This window comes from Lycorma delicatula, chromosome 3, assembly GCF_047948215.1.
Source record: "Lycorma delicatula isolate Av1 chromosome 3, ASM4794821v1, whole genome shotgun sequence".
Lineage (NCBI taxonomy): Eukaryota > Metazoa > Arthropoda > Insecta > Hemiptera > Fulgoridae > Lycorma > Lycorma delicatula.
Genome location: NC_134457.1, coordinates 159,722,413 through 159,749,501, shown reverse-complemented (window position 1 = coordinate 159,749,501; position 27,089 = coordinate 159,722,413). Strand labels below are relative to the sequence as shown.

At 30.3% G+C, this 27,089-nt stretch overlaps 1 protein-coding gene across 3 annotated transcripts in view; it reads right to left on the bottom strand.

Moving 5' to 3' along the window:
• The window catches only part of Dap160 (dynamin associated protein 160), a 238,769-nt gene that overhangs the window by 127,051 nt on the left and 84,629 nt on the right, over nt 1–27,089 (bottom strand). The window contains exons 19-22 of one of the 3 annotated variants that reach the window (XM_075360884.1): nt 26,625–26,708; nt 20,195–20,248; nt 15,082–15,117; nt 172–213 (exon numbers count right to left, since the gene is read on the bottom strand). In XM_075360884.1, coding sequence (XP_075216999.1) covers nt 172–213; nt 15,082–15,117; nt 20,195–20,248; nt 26,625–26,708 — 216 coding nt within the window. The remainder of the gene's footprint in view (nt 1–171; nt 214–15,081; nt 15,118–20,194; nt 20,249–26,624; nt 26,709–27,089) is intronic. The other 2 variants (XM_075360885.1, XM_075360886.1) reach the window with 2 other exon arrangements.

The following is a 27,089-nucleotide window of genomic DNA, read 5'->3' as shown; positions in this document are numbered from 1 at the left end:
AATAAAATGAGTTGAAGTTTTGTTACAATTATAAAAACTTGAAAAACATTAAAATAAACTAAAAAAGCCTTGTTAGTTATAACTGTAAGATAAAACAATCAATTCATACATCCATGAAAGTTTGTTATAATGTTAACAGAATAAGTTTTAGCAATAAAAAAAAATCCTTACCTTAGAATCACTATCTTCACCCCCACTGCTAGTTGCATCAAACTATACGATAAGACAAAGAAATGAAAACAAACACAACACATTTAAAAGATAAATTACATATATAATACACAAAAAATAAACAAAGATTTAAAACCAAAACAAGGCTAGACAGAAGCAAAGTCTTATGTGGAAATCACTGTTAAAATTATTTAAATAAAAATTTAAAGAAAAAAGTTAATTAACAAAACAAAAAATAATACAACTGCAATTAAAAAAAAAATTGAGTTTAGAAAAGTTGAAAAATTTTAGAAAATGCATAATATAAAATTTATATATACGCTTTTTTTTTTTAGATTTAAGTTTCTTCTTAATTAAAGAATTACACAATACAAAAAAAGTAAAATATTAACTGAATAGAGTCAAAATTCAGATAATAAAACAAAAACTGAAAAAAAAAAATATTTTTAAAAGTAGTCATTCAAAGCTTTTAATAAACAGAAAGAATTTTTGGGCATAAAATCATACACACTTTTTTGGGTTTTAATAAAATAGTAATTTCTGCATACTAATAAACTAATTTCAAGTAAATAATCTAAATTATTTTTATTTAATATAATATAAACTTGGTAGGCTAGATAATTTAAAATAAAAAATGGATAGGTTAGGGATGGATGAAGCAGGAATTAAGAGTTAGAATTGCACTGTCACCAATAACGAATGATGAGCAGAATAAGATAAGACAGTTTCAGATTAACTGATACTAGAAACCAAATTACAGAAATCCAGACAAAAATAATAATGAATAAGAAGACAGAGAGAGAATATGTTATTAAAAGCAACAACATAAAAAATTAGTTAGGATAGATTCAGTGTCAAAGTTTAATGCTATAGAAGAGATAGATTCATATGCCAATATCTGCAATTTATGAAATAAAAAATATAAAAGAATAAACAGATGATCTAATCAAGTATCCAAAAGAAAATACAAATTTTAACTAGTAGACTAGAATGGTTTAGATTAAGGGTAGGAAACAGAGGAGTTTGAAAGTATGGGCTTTCAAGGAAGCATCAGAGAAACCTGACTTTCAAAATTTTATATGAAGTATAAATCAATAATAGCACTATTTCTTTTAAAATTCAGAAAAGAAAAAATTGTACATAGGGATGTGGCTGAGAAACAGATGTCATAAAATAATTTACATAATGCTTATAGATTTTGGAAGAAATTAATGGATCAATTATAAAAAAAAAAGTAGTACATTAGATGAAAAGTTTAATAGAAAATGTTGGGTGCAATGTGTATTAGAATTTATGGATGATGGTAGAATGTGTAAAATGCAAAATACGTTAATGGCTCTTAAGAACAAAAATTTAGAGTGCAAAGCAAAAAACTGGTGATGGAAAAATCTAATGAGGTAGAGAAAAATAACTACTTTAGAAATAATTTTAATGTCTAGAAAGATAAAATTTGGGAAAAAGGAATCTAAAATGCATTATTATTATTATTATTACTATTATTATCATCATCACAGTTAAGACAGAAAATTAGAAAATCACAAAATTATCTTCAATATAATTTTGATGAGAAAAACTGACAAGGTTAAAATGAATGCAAATCAACAGAGATGAAGTTACAAAAAAAGTTGAAAGATCTGAGCATGGATAAACCAACAGGAATAAATAATATTCTAAAATAAACTTCTAAACTTGTTAAGTTCTGAGGAAGAAATGATCTGAACAATTTAAAATTTATAAGACAGAACAACAATCTAAAAAACAATCATTACAGCAACTACAAAGAAAGTAGAAAAAGATCATTGTAAACACGGCTGAATAATTAGTTAACTACTAATGCATATGTACTAATAAATAAAATAAATGTGCATAAATAAATCAAAATAAAAGGAACAATTAATGAAGATAAGTTAGGTTCCTGAAAGACTACAGGTACTCGGCAAGTAGTTTTTGCACTCAGATATGAGAAGAAAGGATAGAAATCAAATTAAATGATTTACAATCTTGTTGGCCATTGTTCGCTCTACAATATGAATCAGTAGATCATTTCCAATAGAATGATTTTTCTCACTAACAAGGCCTAATCATGATTCATAGCTAATTTCATATTGATAATAAAGTTCCTAATTTGGATTTTTTGTATTTCTCATCATCTGTCTAGTATGGCTGAATCAGCCTCTTACATTGTCTAACTATATAAATTTTCTATACAATTAGCTTAACCTTAGTGAATCTACCTGTACAACAATAATTTCTACAATCATACATTTTCTCCTGTAAAGTCATAGATTCATACCAACAAACTTTAAAAAGATGAGATTCACTTACAAGTGGATTGCTTATTTTGTATACTTATGTCAAGTATATAACACATATTTGAGAATACAACAGAAAAATTAAATTTATTTGTGATGTAACACATATAGCAATGAAATACCTGCAACGGAAGATTAGAAAACTGGTAGAGTAATTTAATAAATAACATATGAATTACATTTTTAAAATTAAAGTGAGAAGAATTATTGAATAAACAATGATAAAGAGGGGAGTATCCCACTCCTTAATTGTTTGGCTAGTACCTAAGAAGTTACTTTTACAACAAAAGCAGTTAAAAATTGTAAGGAAGCCATAAAGCTAACATGGTAAAAATAAAGAAAATTTTAAGATTACAAATAACACTGAACATGAAAACTACAGAAATGTAGTTTTATTAAGAACTCAAGTGATACGGAAAAAACTAATGTTTTTAAAAATACTGAAAAATGTTTCTCATTAATGTTAGTTATCTGATGAAAACTACATATTATAAAAGAAGCAATAACAAATTTTTAATTTAAAATTACTCACAAATTTTCAATACAATAAAATAAAAAAACAACCTAAAAAATTATATTAATTACAAGTATTTTTTCAATTAACAATTTTAATTCATGATTTTTATAAGTCAGGAAAAAACAAACTATTAAGAAAAAAACTGTACTAACCCAAATAGTCCACCATATTTGGTGGAGACTAAGATATCAAAATTTATAGAAATGAGAAATTATTGTTTTTAAATTTTTATGCATTTTTTAAGTAGGTTTACCATTCACTGTTTATCATTTTTAAACTTTTTTTAATATTTAATTAAGTTATACTTTGTTACCACATTTATGCCTAATTTAATATCGGAGGCTGAACACAAGATGCGAACTGGTTCACAGTATACGGACGTGCTAATACAAGCGTCACTACCGCTGCACAGATGAACACACAGTTCTCCCACCATAGCGACACTACAGCCCCACCACTCTCAGGCTCTAATAAAAGAGCGTGCACCACGAGAGTGAAGGCAATTCATCATTTTTCAGGGCCACCACAAGGTTATGAAATATGAATTGTCAAAGCCATTTGACGACAACAGCCCTTCTCAGGGCTACCATAAGGTTAGCACTTACAATGAGCTGTCGAAGCCAATCAACAACAAAAACGGCCCTTTTCAAGGCCACCATAAGGTTAGTAAGTGCCACGTGCCGTCAAAGCCATTCGGCGACAACTTATAAGTTTTATTTTTTGCTTAAAATAAACATGAGTTATCAAAAATGTTATCCATAAGAAAAATAAACGAAACGCAAAAGGCAAGAAAAAAAATTTGACAAAAATAATCAGAAATGTAAAGAGATAAGCATGAGTGTAACCAACCAAGCATTAGTTAAGAGTTCAAGTGGAGATTTTTATTATTTTATACCATTAAGTATTGTTTAATTTTCTTGAATTTTCAGAAAAAAAATCTCTGAATCAATCTCCAAATCATCAACAGAGCCAGTTAAAGTTTTTATTTAGAAAAAATTTTCCCAACATAGGAAAAACAGGACCATGAGAGAAACTGCGTCTATAAAATAAAAAAAAGAATCACAGAAGTTGGTCATTTGGTGAACAGCAAGACTTGAAAAAATTAAACTTCGATACATGATAAACTGAGGTTTTGCTTCTTTCTGAAAACGTTTAACAATAAACGTTTTTAAATTACACTTTAAAACTGTTTTTACATAAATACATGGTCTGTTAAAAAATAACTGTAACTTTTCTTCTTTGGAGCTTATAGTTGTTCTCAGACTATGGTTGGCACCACTGTGCAGTATAGACACTAACAATTCCAGCTGGATATATCTATGATTAGTTTTTGCATAGCATTCATTAGAATAGAAGTAGGTGTTTGGTGCCTTTGGCAAATGACTTACTTTGTAGTGAAATTTTGTGTTAGGCTTGACAAGAAAAAAACAAAATGGTTAAAGAGGCTTATAAGAGGACTTTATGCTGCACACAATGTTATGAATAGTTTGGACATTTTAAAGTGGTAGAGAATCTACTGAAGTTAATATTCACTCAGTAATGTCATAAATACCAATGAACATGTCCCACATTGCCCAAGTGAACAAAGTGATATGGCGAGGTCAAAACAATGTTTACTAGTTCATGATAGCAAAAAAAACTGGGATTTTGATGAGTTCAAGTCACAAAATCCTAACTGAAAAATTATTAATGCATCATGTCACAAATTTGTTTTGAAATTCTTGACACAAGAGCAGAAAGACAATTATGTAGTAAACTGTCAGGAATTTTTGAATCAAATGATCTTGAAATCTCTAGTTTATGATAATAATTGGTGATTGAGACATGGGTATATGGGTATGATTCAAACCAAGTCAGTCATCACAATGGGTTGAAAAATCATTACAGAGACTGAAAAAGACTTGCAAAAATCATTCAAACATTAAGGTAATATTGACATACATTTTAACACCTGAGGCATTCAGTATGACTTTCTACCTGAACGGCAGACAGTCAACTGTCTGTTAATTGTCACTAGTTAGTCACTACAACTAGCAGTCATCAGATGTCTGTGAAAATATGAGGAAGAAGACACCTGAATTGGTGTGACAACTCATGGTTCCTTAACTATCTCAACATGCCAAGCTACATGTAGCTGCTAATTCGCAATATTTGTACAAAATATTCACCGTCATTCTTCCCAAAATAGCCCTAGTTGACTTACGAGGCATATTCATAAAGTAAGGGCTATCGACTTATATTTAAATATTAGCGGCTCTGAACACAGTTTCATGCATACAGGGTCATCTATTGGCTATTTACGAAGCCACTGTAGTTGTTTTGATTCAGTTGTCGTTTTCTGCCGGTAAATGCAGATTGGAATGTCCGTGACAATCATTTCTCCCGCCAATTGTGAAGTACGTGCTGTGATTCGATTTTTGTGTGCAATAGGATTTTCAGCTGCTGAAATTCATAGGGAGTTGAACCGAGTGTATGGACCGACAGTAATGAGTGAAGAAAAGGTTAGATAATGGCGTAGAAACTTTAAAAATGGCCACACAAATGTGCATGATGAAGAGTGGAGTGGCAGGCTCAGTATTCTGACTGATGAAATTGTTGAACAAGTGAACCAACAGCTGTGATGTGATTGGCGATTGATGAATAGTGCTTTGGGTGATGAATTTCCACATGTTGAATGCACCTCTACCTACACGATTGTCACAGAAAGCTCAGATATCACAAATTGTGTGCAAGATGGGTACCAAAACTGCTCACTGACCAACACAAAAAGTAAAGAATGTGCAGTGATGAGATTTTTTTTTTGGACTGCTATTAACAAGATGGAGATGATTTGTTTTCCCACATTGTTACGGGTGATGAGATGTGGATATCCTACACCAATGCAGAATCAAAACAACAGTCAATGCAATGGCTTGTTCAAGTTCCCCAAATCTGAAAAAGTTTAAGTAATTTTTATACTCGAGTTGAAAAATGTTGGCTACTGTTTTTTGGGACGAAAAGGGTGTCATTTTGGTTGATTTCATGGAACATGGATCAACAATTACAGCTGATGTGTACTTGCTAAACGCTCACCAAACTGAGACATGCAATCAAAAATCGACGATGCGGAAAACTGTCACCCACCGTAATCCTCCTTCATAACAACGCGTGTCTCCTCTCACTGCTGCCATAACCAAGAAGATGCAAGATTTTTGTTTCAACTTTTTGATCACCCTCCATATAGTCCTGACCTTGCACCTAGCAACTACTTCCTGTTCTTGGATTTGAATAAGTGGCTTGGTGGACAATGGTTAGAAAAGGATAAGGATAAGACTGCCATTGTCAACTGGTTCAATTTCATTCGGCAAACTTCTATGCAGAGCGGTTAAAGAAACTGGTGCAACGTTACAAAAATTGCTTAGAACTGAATGGCGATTATGTGGAAAAGTAGATATGTAGTAAACTAAAACTGTTAGTAACAACCTTTTCTCATGAGTTAATTTTTTTAATGACCAAACAGCCCTTTATGAACATGCCTCGTACTTTTTTCCAAAATTCTAATTGCTGTTAAAGGAATAGAAATTTGAGACAATTAGAATTTGTAAAAGAAAATTTGCAGAACAATCTGAAAAGTTATAAAAAATCAGAACATTCCCGGATTTTGGAAAGTGCACTATAGAGCTGCTTTTTGAAATGGAAAGAACATATGGTAAAGTGAATACAATAGGAAAAAGAATACTTTTAAGGGTATTAATGATGGTATGATGTAAAAATATGCAATAAAACTAATCTTTAGGAAAAAATTGATTATTTTTTAAACAGACCTTGTGTATAATTATTAAATAATCACTATTTTATTATCTGAATTCAGAAATAATGATTGGTACACAAAATTCATTATACACTTAAGTAGTGCAATTAAACCATATTAAGACATGTATTAAAAAATAGTAAAAAAAATATGGCAAGCAAAGAATAAAAAAAAGTTTAATGTGCAATGAAGAGTAAGGTGACAGCAAATCTACATAAAAAGAAAAACATCACAAAACTCATGCTAAGCATCGCATTAAAAGAAAAAAAATTTTAACAAGAAAAAAATTTGTTTCAAAAAATAACAAATAGTAAAATATCTAAACATTTAAGATCTACATAATACACATAAAAAAATATTTTAAATCATTCACAAGTAATAAGCATTGCATGCAAATTGTTTAATGATTTTTATCTGTTTAACTATCCATAAAAAAAGTATTGAAAACATTAAAAATAATAAAACAAAAGCAACAATTTTTGTAGTCACATTAATTTTTATTGCATTAATTATTATCTTTATATTATAATTTAGAAAATTTATTATAAAAACTCAAGGTTTAAAATGTTAAGATTATATTTTTTGTAAACCATCCATTAATGTAATCATTAACATAAGGGTCACTGATGTGTGTATTTAGTAGAGATATAGGCTTTGTGAATGAAGCAACAATTTTGGATTCTGATTTAGTCACTGGAACTGGAAAAGAAATTAAATGATAATTGCTAAAATAAGCTTTCAATTTTTTAATCAAAATATTAAATGAACTCAATGGTAAAAAAAAAAGAACAAATTTTATCCAGCATCAGTGGATGGTCAACTGGTATTTGGTTAGCTGGCACTTCTCTTGCCACAACCACATTAGGTCGCCCTAGAGCATATGACCAAATGTCCGTGCCAAAAATGGCTTCTGTGCCTCAAAAACAGTTTAGCGACCAATAATCTAATAGCTCCTAGTAAGCTTACCTAACAACGTGAGCGGACTAAGCAAGGTGCCATACACCACCTGCTTACATCTCCCAACCGTTCACTTGTCATACAATAAAACTAACCGGGGAGGTGCACCCCTTGTTATTATATTAAAAAGACAGTAATTTCCTGTCACGCCTCGGTCGCTGAATGCCAGCTAGTAACTGTCCACCATTTAAAGCGCTTGGAACTTTATCTGGTTGGTGGCCAGCCATTATCTCTGGATTAGCTTCCCACAGCAGCACGGTAGGAGTCATTATATTTTATCCTTAACTAATCTACCGATGTCGGTTGAACAATGCAACCTCATCGAGAAACTCCCACAAGGTCTGACAATGCAGCTCTCACCACACTGACTCGCCATTTATGAGCGGCCAATTTTGCCCTTAACCTCTAAGTTCCAGGGTGGCCCAGTCTCTGGCCCCCCCCCCAAGAGCAGGGCAGTCAAACATCACATGCTGATTTGACTGGACCTCCCTGCAGACGCATAGCTCATCAGCTGCCAGGTGGAACCGAAACAAATATTGGTTTAAATTTACATGGTTGGTGATTATTCGGGCTCCTGTTGCCCTTAGAAACGAAGGAGAGACATACCATGCCCCCAGATCCTGTATAAATCTATACAAGGACCTTCCCTTAGTTGTGGCGTGCCATTCTTGCAGCCATGCTTCCATTGTGAGACTGTAAAGCCTCCTCTGAAGGCAGGAGATGGGCAACTGTTCAAAATTTAGAACCAGTGCATTGCGATCACCGTTCCGCTCCAGTAAAGGCCCGGCTTGAAACCGCATCCCAAATACCTCGGCCTCCCTACCTCTTTGCAATTTCCACATGGCCACCCAAACTTTCACCACTAAATTGATTGGGAGAGCATTTGATAGTGCCTCGTAGGAGATTATTTTAAAAACACCAGTGCATACGATTAAGGCTCTGTGCTGGGCACTCCTTAAATTTTGTGCTTGATTTCTATCCAACCTATGCGCCCAAACGATGCCGCATAAGAGGTCATACTTTTGAAGACAACTCGGTACACCATGTACAAATGATGGCCCAACAGTCCATAATCCTTTCGAGCAATCCTCCTAAGCTTGTGTATCACAGAAATGGCATCCGCCACTACTTGCCTAATGTGGTTGCTAAACAGCAACTTCTCATCAAACAAAACATCTAGGTACTTAGAACTAGAACTTGAGTGATTACACAGCCTTTATACTTAATACAGGGGTTACGACTGTATGATAATTTGTCTGCACCCTTGAGAAGCATAAACTTGGTCTTGGGCACAGAAATCCTTAAATTTTGAATGACCATCCTGCCCTCTGCGGGTGACAAAGCCGTCTGCTCACGGTCTTCTAGTTGCAGTTGTGAATTACCACAAACTAACAGGAAACAGTCATCAGTGAAAGCCTGGGCCGTGACCCCATCCGGGAATGTCAGTCCCAAAAATCCGTTGAATACCAGGTTCCACAGCAAGGGGCCGAGAACGGAGCCCTGCAGGCTTCCCCTGTTGACGGATTTTTCCACAACTAGGTGTGCATCTCTAACAGAGCCATGTGACAAATAGTCACGCACTATGGCCTGCAGGGCTACGGGAACATTGCGGCGTTCCCAACTCATAGAGGACAGAACTACAACAAATGGTCAACTGGTAAAGGAATTTGCATGTAGAAGTTTTTAAAGATTATACTGGATAGTAAACTTAACTAGAATTAACAACAAAGTAAAAAAATGTAAGGCATGGAACACATAATATTTAAAATTATATTTTTAACAAAAAGAAAAAATTTACTCAATTTACACTTGAAGTAAATAAAAAATTTTTTTACATATGTGTAGCCTATAAAATTATATTTTAGACAACTTTTTGCTGTAAGTTAGTGGAGTTATCAAATTAAGTAAATTTTGAGTAAGTGAATCAGTATATCTATTAACAATGGAATCTTGTCAAGAAAATTTCATTAAACTTAAAAACATTACTTTCCTGTAAGTATATTATACAACTGATTTTGCAAAAACATGATGATTCTGGCAGTGTAGAAAAAGAAGGTACAACTTATGTAAGTCTCAGAATTATTGCCTAGCTTTTGAAGACAAGAAATACGTAAAGCAAAATGTGAAAGGATTTTGCTTTAGGATACGTAAAGGATTTTGTGATTTCAAGGAACAGTTAACATTTAAACTCTGTGAAATATTATTAATTGAGCATTCATATCTTTAATCATGACTTGTATCATTAAGTTCTATTTTTGTGGGTATTGATTTATATTTTAGATCGGTTAACAGATATGTATTATTCATATAAAAATAATGATGACATATATAGTACTTCGATATACTGTTTGGATAAGAAAATAAAAATTAATACAATTATCTAGAGTTATTAAAATTAATGCTTTTATTAACTTGATAAATTTAATATAATCAAATAAATTTTCTTATTTTAAAGTATAACTTTACAGTGTAATTTTATGTTAATTTTATTCATCTTTATTTTATATACACCAAATTAATTTGATTAATTTCAAAATTACCATTTAAAAATATACACTACAGATATTCACACTAATGAAAAATATATACTCCTATAATAACTTTTTGCTCATGTTATACGAGGTGCGACAATAAAGTATGAGACTGATTTTTCTTTGCAAGATGTGGCAACCCTGCAGCTTGCGTAGGCACACCATCTTTGACCTTAGTCTATAAGCTACTTCTAGTCCAAGCGGCACATTGATGCAACTGCTCAGTTGTGCTGTAATAAGTGAACACGTGTTTGTGTCTCTCGTCACAGAAATGAAACCGCAAAATATTTTGCAACGGTATGCCATTTCTTTTTGTGTTAAATTGGGTGAAAACACGACGACAACTTATGGTAAGCTTCAGAAGGCTTTTGGAGAGGAGGTTATGTCAAGAGCTCAAGTTTTTCGGTGGCATAGAATTTTTAGTGAAGGCACAACGAATGTTGAAGATGAAGACCGCAGTGGACGACTATCAACCTCACGGACAGATGTCAACTTGACCAGGGTGCGTGAAATCATACGATCTGATCGAAGATTATCCGTGAAAATGATTGCAGATAATTTTCACGGATAATAAATGGTGTAAATGGTATAAATGGTTTCTCGATTGAGAAACAGTTCGTTTAATATTAACTGAAGATCTTGGTATGAGAAAGATTTGTGCAAAAATGGTCCCAAAAATCTCACAACAACAGTGAGAAACACGGAAAAATGTGGCAGCCGATCTGTTAGAGCAAACGGAAATCAATCCAGATTTGTTGAGCCATGTTATCACTGGTGATGAAGGTTGGTTTCTTCAATATGATCCAGAGACAAAACGCCAAAGTTCGCAATGGTGCTCAAAGGGATCACCCAGACCATAAAAAGCTATAAAAATCAAAAGTCAAAAGTGAAATGCATGCTTGTGTGCTTCTTCGATTTCAAGGGAATTGTTCATAAAGAGTGGGTGCCTCCTGGACAAACAGTTAACCAACACTTCTACAAAGAAATTTTAGAAAGACTGTAAACGAGTTCTTTGTGTCCGTGTCAACATTGCTGATAATTGGATTCTGCATCACGATAATGCACCATCCCATACTGCTCTGTCAGTACAGCAATTTTTAACCTCAAAACAGATTTCAGTACTACCACAGCCACCTTATTCATCAGATATCGCTCCGTGAGACTTTTTTCTATTTCCAAGAGTCAAAATGGCGGTCAAGGGACACCATTTTCAAACAACACAAGATGTACAAAAAGCTGTGACGAGGGTCTTGGAGGATATTACAGAAGATGAATTCCAGAAATGTTACAATCAATGGCAGAAGCGCTGGAATAAGTGTGTGCAATCAGAGGGGAACTACTTTGAAGGAGATAACACTAAACATGACTAAACGGTAAGCAACATTTTTTTTCACATCAATCTCATTACTTTATTGTCGCACCTCGTATATCGTTTCCTGACTTACATGGCTAAAATTATTTTTACAAAAGGAGGGCTGGGCATATGAGTAAAATCAGCAATCACACCCAACAGATGTGATGGGCAGTCAATCTACCTAACAGAGCCATATATAAACCTCATTACTTTTGGCAATTCTCAATCAGCTTTAATAACATTAATAGTCTCAATTTTGATCACAAATAATTTTAACTTCTAACATGTAACTTTAAGCACCATTGATATGAAAATTTCAGACTTTAGCAAGAAAGAAATTTATATGAACTCATTTGATTCCTTATATCTTGGATCTGATCTCTTAGGACTTTCATTCCATATATATCAACACACATTATTGAGGTACATCTTCAGAGTCAATGTTGTAACTTTATTTTGAAAGCATGTTCAGAGCAATAAAATCAGTCTTCTATGGATTTCAATGGTAAAATTCCCTGAAAGTATCTTAAAGGGCACTTTTTCTTGGCTGTAGTTTGATCAGGAAATATTATTACTATTCTATAACTTCAAGAAAACAGAAAGATCATCAAATCCTACTGATGGAACTTTGCTGTTTTTACCTTCATTATGAAAAAAACCCAGGGATTTATTTGTATAAAAATAGTTATATGCCAAATGCCCAAAAAATATTGAAACTAATAATATGTAAGATCTCAAAAATAATATAATATAAACACCAATATTTTAACAAAAGAGAATACAAAAGAGGTCATAAAACCACTGTATTGAAAAATTAAAACAGTAACAACAGTGAAAGGTAGGTGAAATATTAAATTCATAACAAATCTTTTTTTATTTTGACAAATAAATGTAAAATTTCAATAAATTTTGAAGAAAAACACCTAGCTACTGACAGCTACATAGTGGATGTCAGCAATAGTAGTGAAATGTGAGTGTCTTTGTAATCACTGTATTAAACAATTTTTTTTTAAGGATCATTTATTTTCCTATCTTTTAAATTGTATTTTTGGTGTTGAAATTTAGATGTTATACAAAATTAAAACTTCATTTAAAGCATGTTCAGAGCAATACAATCAGTTTTCTACAGATTTCAATTGTGAAATTCCCTGATAGTATCTCAAAGGGCACTTTTTTTTAATGTAGTTTGATCAGGAATATTGTCTATTTATCATCTTCCTCAAATAAATACAAAAGAATCATAGTAAAATGGGTAAATTCAGATCCAGAACAAAACAAAAATGAATTTCTGTGTTGAAATAAGAATCAACTGTAATTCTACAAAGAAATGAATTTCTCAGTTTCATTAACATGAAAACTGCATCTAAAGAAAATATAAATTAGTAGAATATTCATGAAACAGGCAGGCAACCATTTTTGTGCTTATTTACACTTATTAACAATTAATTAGAAATTTCATGATAATTTTGAAAAAAATATATTTACTCACTTGTCATAAAGATTACAGAGGAAAAAATTCACTTTTTATCTAAATAATATGAAGACATTCATGGCTACCACAGGTTGGAGATAGTTAAGTAATTATCAATAAGAGAATAATTTTATATGTAAGAGAGTTTGTTTTATACAAATAAATCCTTCCCATTTTTTTTCTTTTCACGTAACTAAAAAGCAAGTACCCTAAATCCATCACCTTCATTGAAGATAGGAATAGGAATTTTTTTCTAAAGATCCTGCTCATCGATTCTCAAATTAACTTTTTGAAAATAGTACAGTGGATATAGGAAATTATAATCTAAAATTTGTTATTACAAACATTTACATTCATAAAATATAATTTCATCTAATCATGATTATAATAACCTTTGATATAATAACTTTGACTAATTACTGACTACCTAATTACATCAAGAAATAATATCTAAAATCACTTACGTTATGAATAAGTTATAATTTAGTATTACGCAGCAATCTATAAGGCATATGTTTAATTCAATCACAATATACACAAATATAATTTGAACAAGGATTAATTATTCTGTAACTACACTGAATTTTCTGATCAGAAGGTGTGAAAGTTCAACTAACTTCAATCTAACAATACTAATTACAATAGCAGTATAATGAATTGAATTAAGGTACTGAGACTGAAAAATTGTAAAATTCTGTCCAATCATGGTTCAAGCTGATAACTTTTTTTAATATCAAGAAAGATGACTTACATGCTAAATGGTTATTAAAATTATTAACTGGCTAATCAGTCTCTTTCTAATAGAACTTAGTCAAATTAAAAATCAGTAAACTTGTTCAGCATGTTTGGAATTTTGCAAGACAGGAGATACAGATGAACTGTCTAACAATAAACAATCAAACCAAGTAAATTAAAAATTTTCAGATTTAGCATATAAAATATTAGAAATGATTTTTTAAAATTTTTTAGACATACTTTCAAATAGATTTCCATAAACTTACTAAAACTATTCAGACTCAACGACCAGTTCACTTAATGCATTCTGATAATAATTGCTTAGCTTGCACCGTTAACTATAGCTATATATGAAAATAATAATTGAAACAAGATAAACTCTTTACACTGTTTACAGCTGTGAGAGTAATTGTAATCCTGCTGTCAACGGACTAATGATAACTGATACTGAAATATCAAAAAACTGTTTCTGGCCTACAACAGTGTAATATATATGGTAAATATACAATTGTTGAAATTTTAACAATAAAACATACATCTAAATCAGAGTTATAATCACATTAAGCTATGAGTTTCAATAAAAACAGAAGGTTATTCAAGAGTAATAACTGATATACTTTAATTTTTATAAAAAGGTAAAATTTTGGTAACTATACCAAATAAATGGTTTGTTTAACTTAAAAAAAAAATTCTGGAAAGATTTTTTAAAAATCATTATTTCCCATTTTACTGCATTTAAGTCATTTAAATGTTATAAATTGGAAGCAATGTCTGATTATCTAAAATGTTTTCCAATAAGCAATTTTTGAAACAAAATAATTTTTAAAAAATTTATAAATGCTGTTTTTAAAGTATCTTATATATTTAAGTAGACATTTTCCAAACTTTTTAAAAGAAAAATAATTTCTCTATAAAAGCCACAGATAGCAAATCATAGAGGAGATCTGACACAAAAAAGCACACAAAATAATTAATAATTTCCTAAAGAAAAATATGTATCTTGATTTCCAGCACCCAAAGTGAAAATGCACAAACAAAAAAAATCACAAAAAATCATGGTGCTTTTAGCTACAGAAAAATTATTAATAAATAAGACCTACAAGAATATTTGTAATAAAAATAAGCTGGAGCAGTAAAATATGAAATAGAAAAAATAAGAATAAAATATTATAGAATATTTATCTAAACAATAATTATTCTAAACATATTTATATAAACTTCTTGACATTAAAATCACACATACCCTCGGTAAAGTAGTGATTTTAACTTCTTTAGTTGACTGAAATAAAAATTAAAAAAAAAAAGAAATAATAAATTTGATTAATTCATGATTCATAATTGTATTTTTAAAATAGTAAAGCTATCATAATTAAATGTAACTCAACAAGTAAAAGCCATATGTAATAGAAATACAATTATTTTTCACAACCTAATAATAAATCAACTCCTAGAGGATTTTTAGTTTTTTTTTTTTTAATTTATGCAATTTAATTATTAAAAGAAGAAAATAACAGTAATTCCATGCAAATTTATTTTTATGCTAAAAAAAAATTGTTAAACTCATTGGTTAGCAAGACAAATTGTAGTTAAACCTTAAAAAACAACACATATTTAATGTTTTAAATTTGAAAATTAAGATATCACATTAAAATATAAAAAATACAAGCAAAAACAAGCAAGAAATATTGAATGCCAAATAATAAAAGATAGATCATCACTAATCAAGAGGGTAGATCATCAAACTATCAGAGATCATTTTTATGTAACAATTAACAGCAATTTACATTTTTTTAAATAACCTATAATTACATGAAACAAATAAAATTTATACAATAAGTAAAATGCTTATTAAATAATAATAAAGCAAAAAAAGGAAGCATTATGAGATTTAAAGCTAAATAAAAAATTAACAATAATCAATTCAGGTGTTATAAAGTAATAAAAGTACTTATTCAGTAAGCACTGAACATGGTTACGAATGATTTATGGACAAAGATTAGGACAGAATTAAAGGTAAAATTTTAAAATAATGAAGGACAAGGATTATTTAAATTACCAGACAACTCTAAAAAAAAAAAGTAAAGCATCGATAAGGCAAGTAAATTTTCATATTAGTCATACTCTCAACATTTAAAAGCTGTAATCATTTACAGAATAACCATAAAAATATTTTTCAATGCTGCTAAAATCAGTAACCTGATCATCTACCCTCTGTTAGAGTAGTCAGTCACTGTATTAGATTTTGAAATACAGAATAGAAATGTAAAGAATATGAACCTGAAAAGAGTAAATAAAGTGTTACATTGCACTTTCTAACAGAATAGTTATTAAGTTACAAATATTTCAGAATATATTATTTAATACTTATAAAAATAAATATATATAAAACAATAAAAGAAAAATATTTTTTGTTCTAAAAAGGTTCAATTATTAATTAAATTACTAGAAAACTAATTCATATTTACATAATTTTAAGCAATACATTTATTACAGTTATCAAAAAATAAGGGAATATGCAAAAAAAAATGTACGTCTAAATTGTTTTTACATTAGTGTAATAATTCTTTTACAGTAAAAGAAGATTAAAAAATTGAAAAAAAATAGTGGTTGAAAAATATCATAAAATAAAATAAAATAGTAAACAGTACTTAACAAATTTTCTTCAAAATTAATATAAATAAATTCACTTGAACGGAAAAAATTAAACAATATTTCTTAAGGCTGGTTTGTATGCCTGACTTCCTCTTGAAAATATTATTGCTGTCAGAATATTTTTACCTTTAACATTTATAAGTTTGATAATTATCATAAACTATTTATACCTTCATGCACATGCATACACACATACACAATTTTTTTAGATACATAAAAATAAGTAATTTTTTTTTTAATTTTGTTACTTTTTTATGAATGTAATGTAAATATTTGTGACACACAGAAGTTCAAATAATTTTTGATGTTAAAAATAATTCTCCTATCTTTAAATTAAAAAAAACAAAAACAAAAAAAAAACTAGCACTTAAGTTGATTTGTTACTTTCTTTTTTAATTCTGTGAAATGAAATAATTTTTTCTGAGAATTTAAACTATAACATTACCAAAAAAAAACAGAAGCAGATAAATATTCTGATCAGTTAGATTCATTAACCTACGTTTTTTATTTTTTAGAAATTTCTATTTGTCAAGACATCTACAACTCAATGAGAAGAGATAATGGTTAGGCTATAGTAGGTTTTGATTTTGATGCCTTATTACTTTTAAGGTCTAATTTTACTCTTTTCACGCCATTAATAAAACTGTAAATAATAATAGATACAATTAATGCCATGCTCACTGTTTTCCTCTGGTTTCTCGGGGGTTGTAAAAGGTAAATTTTTTCATAAAGATCTGACTGCTGATGACATTTTCAACTGTAACATTCTGAGGTATCCAAGACACTTCAACAAATGACCTAAACTGCAGCTCAAGGGCAATTAGGTGCCTCATTACGATAGTGCTCACTACAGTTCATGAAACATGAAATTTTCAGCTACAAAAACACAACTAATGCTTCACAGTCACCATACCTCCGTAACTTCTTCCTATTCCTCAGGACAAAGCAAAAACAAAAAGGTCCATGTTGGTGTGCTACGCAGCAGATCCAATGTGTGTTGTAGAAGTGTTTGATACACTTACTAGAACTTACTCAGAGTAAGTATTCCAAACTATGGGAGAAGAACTGAAAGCACATATTTCTGAACAAGAAGGCTTTCCAAAGGAAATGGTAGGAAAATTGAAATCAGTCTTTTTTTGTAAATCTTAAGATTTTTTTTTACTGCAGCATGCAAATCACCTTGTTATATACAAAAATAACTGCAGGTACTAACAATAATTTTATTTCATTTCATATAATTTTCTACGAGAAAAGATATAATGATTTACAACAAATGTCATCTTTAGTAACAAACATGTTGCTATTTTAGATCAATATTTTAACAATGATTTCACAAACTAGGTTATAAATTGGAAGCAATGTCTGATTATCTAAAATGTTTTCCAAGAAGCAATTTTTGAAACAAAATAATTTTTAAAAAATTAACAAATGCTTTTTTTAAGTATCTGGTACATTTAAGTATACACATTTTCCAAACTTTTTTTAAAAGAAAAATAATTTCTCTATAAAAGCCACAGACAGCAAATCATAGAGGACATCTGATACAAAAAAAGCACACAAAATAATTAATAATTTCTACTTGATAACTACAATAGACCCCTAATTTATGACTTCGGACTATAAAGACCATCCCTCTTAATTTAATAACTTTCAGTCGTTAAGACCATGCAACCATGTTTTCACACAATACAGAATAAGAGACTGATGAATTCTAAATAATGTAATTTATTTTCATCTAAAAAAAACTTACTAAATTTAATTTAAACAGTATTTTTCTTCAGTCAATTGTCCAACTAAATAGCTGTTATGTGCAAAACGATCAATTACGACCACTCTCAAAGAATCAATCAAGTTGTTATAGCAAACATCTACTGTATTTAAGGTGAGTTTTCTTTTACATTTTTTCCGAGTTTACAAATATTTTTGACATAAGCTACAAAAATTTAATAAATCAAAATAACATCTTAGTATAATTTACAAGAAAAATTATATCTTAAAGAATTAACAAAGGAAAATTAAAGAAAATCTCAAGTTTTTTCACTATATGTTTACATAATCCATTCCTATTTTAATAACTGTCTATTTAAAATGAGAAAATACTGAAAGTTTTTAATTAATTTAATAAAACACGAGTCAAAAAGTCCATGAAAATATTCCCAGTTTTGAATCATTAAATAATCCACAAACCAACTTCAGCCAAACCAGTATCACTATCAAATAAGTCAAGTTCTTTACTAGTCAAGGCAATTAAAACTAAAAAGAAAAGCAACAAATGGAAAGCAATAAAATCTGAATTACCAACATAATGTTAAACTTGAAATGAGTCCATCAAAACAGAATTGATCAATCTTATTTAAATATATATAAAAATGAATGTTTGTTTTTTCCCCATATGTGTTCCTACACCATTCATCCGATTGCGATGACACTTTCGTGAGTTGTGCGCATACCCATGAAGGTTTCTGAATTAGTTAGAGCCTGCTAAGTGGTGCGAGGGTCAAGATATTTCAAAAAGTTGTATTTATGGTCAGATGTAGCTCCTATTCAGAACATATATTAGTTACGCGAAAAGAAATATTTTTTGCAAAAAATGGACCTGCTAGGTGGTGCTAGGGTTGAGATATATTTTGAAAAATTGTACTTATAGTTGAATATGGTTCATATTCAGAATATGTATCGGTTACAAAAAATATACTTTTGCAAAAAATGGACCTGCTAGGTGGCACCAGAATCAAAATATTTCAAAAAATTATATTTACGGTCAGATTTGGCTCATAATCAGAACATATATTAGTTACATGAAAGAAATATATTTTTTTTTGCAAGAAATGAACCTACTTGGTGCTAGGGTTGAGATATTTTGTAAAATTGTATTTATGGTCGGATATGGTTCATATTTCATATTCAGAATGTGTATTAGTTACATGTAAAAAAATATTTTTGTAAAATATGGGCCCAGGATCAAAATATTTCAAATAACTGTATTTATGATCCTGTTTGGCTCATATTCAGAATATACATTAATTACATGAAAAGAAATATTTTTTTGAAAAAGGGAATGAAAGGAAGGGGTGAGAATTGGAATAGGGAAAAAAGGAAAGGTTAAATTTTATGATCCACAATGTTCAGTTTTTTAATATTTTTCAAACTTTCATTTGCATTTGTTTAATAACTAAATATACTCAAATCTAGCAAAATATATATATATATATATTCTCAAATCTAGCAATAACTCAAATCTAACAGTAGTGAAGCATTGCTGGGTCAGATAGTTTTATAATAGACAGTAACAAGTCTATTATCAAAAACCATTACACTTGAAATAAGTCTAACAAAACAAAAAATTATAAAACAAACAAGATAGTATTCGACTAGTTTTTTTATTATCTATATTATAATCTATCTACATTTGGTTTTTGGTTAAAACAGTTAAAAGATACCTACTTTACAAGTAACTGTATAAGAGATATATGGAAATATATGTGTTTCTATATACAGACAAATAGGCATTATTTAGTTTTTCTTTTATTATTATGTACATAGATCTCGTAAAATTTTTAAAAAAGCAGTAAATATAATTTAATAAATTAAAGACAAACAGTGATAAATGACAAAAAAGAGAAATGATTTTTTCTTAAGTATGAAACTGAAAATACTACAGAAAAGCATATAAATATATTAAATACAACAAAAAATACACTAACCTGAGTAGAAGTTAATGAAGTGAAATCTGGAATAACAGTTTTTAAGGCTGGTGGCTGAAAAAAGAAAAAATACATTGAAAAAATTCATAACTTATTAATCATTTGATTAGCAATTTTACTAAAACATATCTATACTATTATATAAAGACTAAGAGACTTTTTGTTTATTTGTGATAAACAAAAAAACTACTCGAACAATCAAAACCAAATTTTTTGGCATTAAATGAGAAGGTTTTTCGATATATTCATCTCAAAAAACAAAAACCCTCTTTCTCTTTTTATAATAGTATATGTAGATAGCATAATAGTATAGTGATAGTATGTAGTATAATAGTATATTTAGATGTATATGTAGTAGTGGAGATTTGTCAGTTGAAGCACTAACTTTAATGAATTGAATTAATGAACTGTGTGTTTGTATCACTGTGTGAGCTGCTTTGAACTGAATGAGTCAAATCAATCGCATGAATAATATTATAAAAATAGAATTAAATTACGTTAAATAAAATAATATTAATAAATTAAAAAAATTTATATTTAACAATAATGGGCTTCCTGTGGGGACGCTTCCCACAGAATCGCATACTAGAGGTATGCAAACACCTCATGGGAAACTAAACCCTTTGTTATCAACTGGTAACAAATAGGGTGCCCCTGGGGCACTGATTTGGGACGTGCAGTGGAGTGCCCTATATCTCTGCAAACAATTGTCCAATTTTCAAAATTCAAATGAGTATCTGTTAAAAGGTTGAATGCTAACTTTTGCATGCATCAAGTACAAACAAATCATGGTTATTCAGAAATGTACATATATAAAGTTTGTCTGTTTGTTTGTTATCGCATCATGCGAGAACCAACTGACCGATTGCCTTTATATTTAAAGGATACATTCCTGTTATCCCCGGGAAGGTTTTAAGCTATCAACCGGGGCCCTAGCCCTCTTGAAGGTTAAGATATTAAAAAATATTCATTACTTCTTTGTCCCCAAGGAGGGTGAAGTAGTGAATTAAAGATATTCATTAAGGAAAAGATAGATTAATCCTTTTACTTCATTATTATATTTTTGGCAACATGGCAAAGAAATATGTTATAATTCTTTGTCGTCAATGGTATGTGTACTTTAGTTACCATAGTTACTATTATTCTATCTTTTGTAATTTAATTTCTTTTTCGGATTTCTATAAAGCCTGAATAGTATAATTATTATTTATCATTATTATTCTAACAGCTGTGAGGATAACATACAAAGTGGGGGTCCAGGAGGTGGAGCCCTTTGGGTAGATGGGAATGGGGACCAAAGCAAGCTCTGCAGGTGTCCAGGCCACCAGTCCTCCAAGCAAATCTATAGTAGCAAGCGAAGCGAGCTCTGCGGCTGTAGACCCCTTGGTCCCTAAGATGGCTCTAGGATTCACCTGGGCTGACCTGAGTCCCAAGGGTCTAGGTTTTGGCTAGACGGGCCAACTAGTTATTCTACAAAACATATTAAGATGCAATGTTCCAAAATAGTAATGCTTTCATTAACTAAAAATTTTTTTCTCTCTGAAAAAAAAAATTATTCCTTCAACACTTATAAAATTCTTTTTACAAACCTTTTTGAACATTCTGTAACATATTTTACATGGACAGTGGATACAATGATGTGTGACCACATATTCTTATCCCACTTTCAATTCCACTTGTGCATCTCTCAATCCTGTCCCTTTTCCATGTCGTACTTACTACGCATATGCTCTTTGTCTCTAGTGAACTGTTTACCCTGATGCAATACCTGTGTTCACCACAAGCATACTACCTCCTCTTGGTCAATAATTACAGAATTTCTCTTGAATTCTACTTCTTTATCAGTTATTGTTTCTAATGTCCTATGTTTTCTATGTGTACTGTCTTCTGTTGTATACACTATTTTACTTCCAGTTACATAGCTTTCTGTTCTGAAAAATTCTTCTGAAGGATCACATTTGTGAATCCATTAATATACCTAAGCTTTATACACTTCAAAAATATCTGAAGACACTAAATGTCCAATTCTTGCTGTTAAAGAAAAGAACCTATGTTTTGTATGCCTGAAAACTACTTTATAATAACATCACAGTTTACAACCTAGGCACTTATGTAATTATAAAGGGTTGCCCATAACTCACAAAGAGGTTTGGAGAAGTAATAACCTTTTTTGATTAATAAATTTTTTTTTTGTTGTAGAAGTTGTGATTATTAGTCTGAAAATTCACCTTGGAAAAATTCATAACCATACTACGCACCAAAATCATTCAGTTTTACTTTTTGAGAAAGTGTCAAAGAAGAACCAGACATGTCAACCTTTTTTTTTTTCTGTTTAGCCTCCAGGAATCACCGTCGGGTATTACTTCAGAGGATGAATGAGGATGTTATATATGAGTGTAAGTGCAGTCTAGTCTCAGTTCGACCATTCCTGAGATGTGTGGTTAATTGAAACCTAACCACCAAAGAACACTGATATCCATGATCTAGTATTCAGATATGTCAACCTGGAGATGAACTACTTAACTTTCCACTTCTCATATTTTACTGCAGGGCATTTTACATGGTTTACACTTTTTCTCATACAAGATTCAACTGGTACAAGAAATAAAACCTGCAGATTATTACTGACAGGTGAATTATGTAGTCAGATTTCAAAAAATTGGGAAGGGAAGAAAATGAATTTATTTACCATCTGACTATGTCTGATTAGGCTCATTTTCATCTCATTGATTTCGTAAATTATAGAGCACCCTTTCAAATGTACAGTTTGGTGTGGAATAACATTGCACGGCATCACCAGATTATTCTCCTTCGAAAATGACAAAGCTGATATTGTGATGGTCATCACAGACCAATAGTGATAGCAATCGGGACAATAGTGAGAATTATAACAGGAAATGCTTCAAAATTTCATAAGATCAGCAATGGAAAACAAATGTGGAACGTGGTTTCAGCACGATGGAGCCACCTGTCATACAACTGCAGTCAAAATGCAAATTTTATGAAACATTTTTGATGAACAAATAATTTGCAGAAGATCTGCAATGGATTGGCTATCACAGTCTCCAGATCTGACTGACCCTTCTTTTATGGGGACACCTAAAAGAAAGGGTGTGTGTAACAAACCCCAGACAATTCTACAACTGCAGAAAATGAATGTGGAGAAATTAGGGCACTACAGCCACAGACAGTAACAGTTGTCATGAAACAACCTTAGAAAAAGCTTGTCCGTTTGAAGTTGAAAATGGAAGACATTTAAAAGATGTATTTTTCCAAACATAATGTTAAATAATCTCCATGATGTGTTCTTTATTATAATCATAAATAAAAAAAAAACTGTTTCAAACCTGTCGTAACTTATGGGTGAGCCAGTAATATGCTTATTATTTTCATTGTGAATTCTTATTAAGTGCTCCTCCAAGAAAAAAACATTAACAGAGTGAGCAACTCATACAACAAACATCTGTTCCTTTTGGGTTTCCAAAAACAAACAATTTTAGTGAGTTTAAGTTACTCAAATAACCATTTAAGTTTGAATTATTTTCTTCAGCTTTCTAAGTAAATGTTTAATTTTTAAATTTATGTTTCTTTAACACTATTTCTCATATTAAGAAAGCTTTTTTCAGAGGGCAAACTACTATTAGAGAATTCCAGGAGGGCTTTTGGAAAAATATGTCAACAGGTCAAACCTTCATTCAAAACGATAAAATAAAATTTTGGAGTTTAATAATGTTAACTGTACATTTATTGATTTTTACAAAGCATATGAAAAGTATAATTAACTTTAAAATATGATAAATATTGAACAGAGTTTATGAATGTCCCAGCATCAGGTACTCATATGTTTGGCATTCCAAAGTAACGTCAAGATAAGCATTTTACTATACCAACTCCCAATTCAAAAAAATTAATTTCCTACCTATAGTTCAATCATAAGTTTCATTGGTTCAAACACTTTTTAAACAACAATGAATGTCCCTAGGGTTAATTTTTTTACTGCTGCAAATTAAGTCCCGGCACTTTTATTAAATGTGTCAGCAGGTACATTCCATTCCAGGAAAATGGCTGCTGACAAAAAATGAGTGTCTGGAATTCGAAGAGACTTAGCTTGTTTGCAGTGGAGGAATGTAGTTAAAAGATGGTAGCATGCTCTGTTATGTTCTCCTGTCATACACAACTGTAAATTATTTATCAGTAATCCCTTGTACATCATTTGAATATATGTAGAATAAATATTTTATTTATTAGCTTTATCAGATTATTACACTATGCTTATTGCATAGTGTATCATTTATAAGTTCATTTAATCAAGAGTAACACATAATACATTATTTACTATAGGACGCTATAAAAACAAAGTGTAATAATTTTATATCAAACTCATTTAATATTTGGTCATTCTCCACAAAATGTTAAAACTGGATAATTACAATAAATAATTAATTCAAAAATTTATTAAAATAAGGAATCATAAAATAATAATAATAAAAAAAAAAAAGTTAACTAACTGAAATCATGAAAATATCTGGAAAACCAAACAAATCCAATCAGATTGGCAACTGCCCTCATTCATCCACTACATAAAAGGAACGAGGCAGATGTGTACACTGTAGAGGAATTTCATTCCTACCAGTAAATTCTGTCAGAAGGACTACTGATCATAACTGAGAAACAGCTTAACAGACAAACAGGTGAATACCAAAGTGGATTCGGGAAAGAACAATCTTGCATAGAACAAATTTTCAACTTAAAGTCAATAATTACAAATGTAAAATTAAGAGCTAAAAAATATGCCACCACGTTTGTTGATTTCAAGAAAGCGAAATGATTCCACAGATAGAAAATCACTTTTCAATATCCTTGAAGAACTTTGCCTTGAGAACAAAACTAGAAAATAAGTTCCACTAACCCTAACTGACACTCAATCTAGAGTAAAATTTCAATGAGAAATCTCATATCACTATGAGATCAAGACAGATGTATGACAAGGTGATGGACTGTCTCTGCTTCTCTTCAACTGCATTATTGAAAAAGTGATCAGAGTGAGGAAGAAACTACAAGAACATATCCTTAATGATAACAAGATTTGGCGACAAAACACAAAATTAGACTATTGACTGCTTAGTATTCGCAGATGTTGTAGCCATCATCTCTGACTCAGTTGAAACGACCACCCAGCAAATAACATTCTCAAACAAGTCAAAAAAGCAGGACTGTAAATCTTTTTGAAATGATTAAATATATGACCAATTTAAACCTCTAAAAAAGTTGAAACAAAATAAGAAAAGTTGATAAATTCAAATACTTAATTGAAGTAACTGAAAATTTTCTAGAAAAAGAAACAGTAAATCTAATAATCAACAAAATGAGACTAGCCTATCAAATCACCAAACACCTGCACAACAAAAAATCTATTTATTTCAATACAAAATTAACACATTACATGACAGTAATTCGACCTGAAGCCCTTTACGCAACAGAAGATTTAACCATTAGCAGACGTGGTGATCTAAGTAAATTGGACGTGGAAGAAAGAAAAATACTGATGAAAGTATTGAGATCAATCAAAGAAAATGGACAGTAGCGAAGACAACATAACAAAGACTTGTATATACACATTGAAAAGAATTAGACACTATCAGAAAACGAAGAACTGCATTCTAAGGACATCTGACTCACAAACAAAATTTTCAGGCACCCCTGTAACAAAAAACCCAGCAATAACTGGTTTCAACAAATAAGGAAAAATTCAAACAAACTTGTAATAACTGATGCCAACATCAAATGACAATCACCTCTTAGGAACAAATTACAAACAGTATCAGGTTTTCAAAAGAAAACAAAATATTGGACCACACCAACTTGCACAGAATAAAGGAAAGAGAAATACATGAAGATTATGATGAAATATGGACGAGCAAAAAACTTTTCAAAATGAATTAACTGAACCTCGTGGTCCAAGTGGCTAATTTGAACAAAAAATAAAATTACTAGCCCTGCACATAATCAATTTTTGAACTTACCAACAGAAAAATACAAGGTATAGGTATTTGAAAGATTTTATAACAATTTTTTTACTCAATTCTAAAGCTATTAACATTTTCATGTTATGTACTATTATGTGAAGTTTTTTATATTAACTAAAAATCAGAAACAAAATTACCAAATTTAACATAGGTTTATCATAATAAGAAAAAAAATTAATTGTGAAAAATCTGCCATAAATGAAGCTCTTATTCATTTTAATATTACAGAGTACATTATTAGTATACAATCATACACATTATTCATTTGTATAACATTTACTATAAATTTTTTAAATAGTAATGATTGCTCCAGCTGCAAGAATGAATTTATTTATTATTTTGAACACCCTGAACTTTAAGATAGTTGAAAGTTTAAATGTATTTTAATGCCCAAAATATAATACCTGTTCTTCTGGTTGAGCTGTTATCTGAGGTACTTCAGTCTGTTCTACAACAGGTTCTTCAACAGGCGGTGCTCCTTCCGTCACCTAAAAATCAATATTTAGAAAAATTATTTTGTAAACCAAAATCATAGATTTTATAATATAGTTAGTTATTAATCTACATCTACAGTTTACTACTTCATTATATAATAGTTATTAAACTTATTAAGGGTAATAAGTATTAATATTTATGAAATATTCGTACATACATGCTAATACATGCAAGAACTATTGCAGACACTGATAGGTACCTGTAGGTACAAGAGAAATCTATAAATTTTTACTTTACACGTAGATCTGCAATAATGTTTATGTTAATTAGCACAAAGTAAGACAATACAAACACAAATAACAAATTACAGTTATTTCGTGGCAAGTTAAGCATGTTCATTAACAAAGAAAATTTGCCACTATTCAATAAAATTG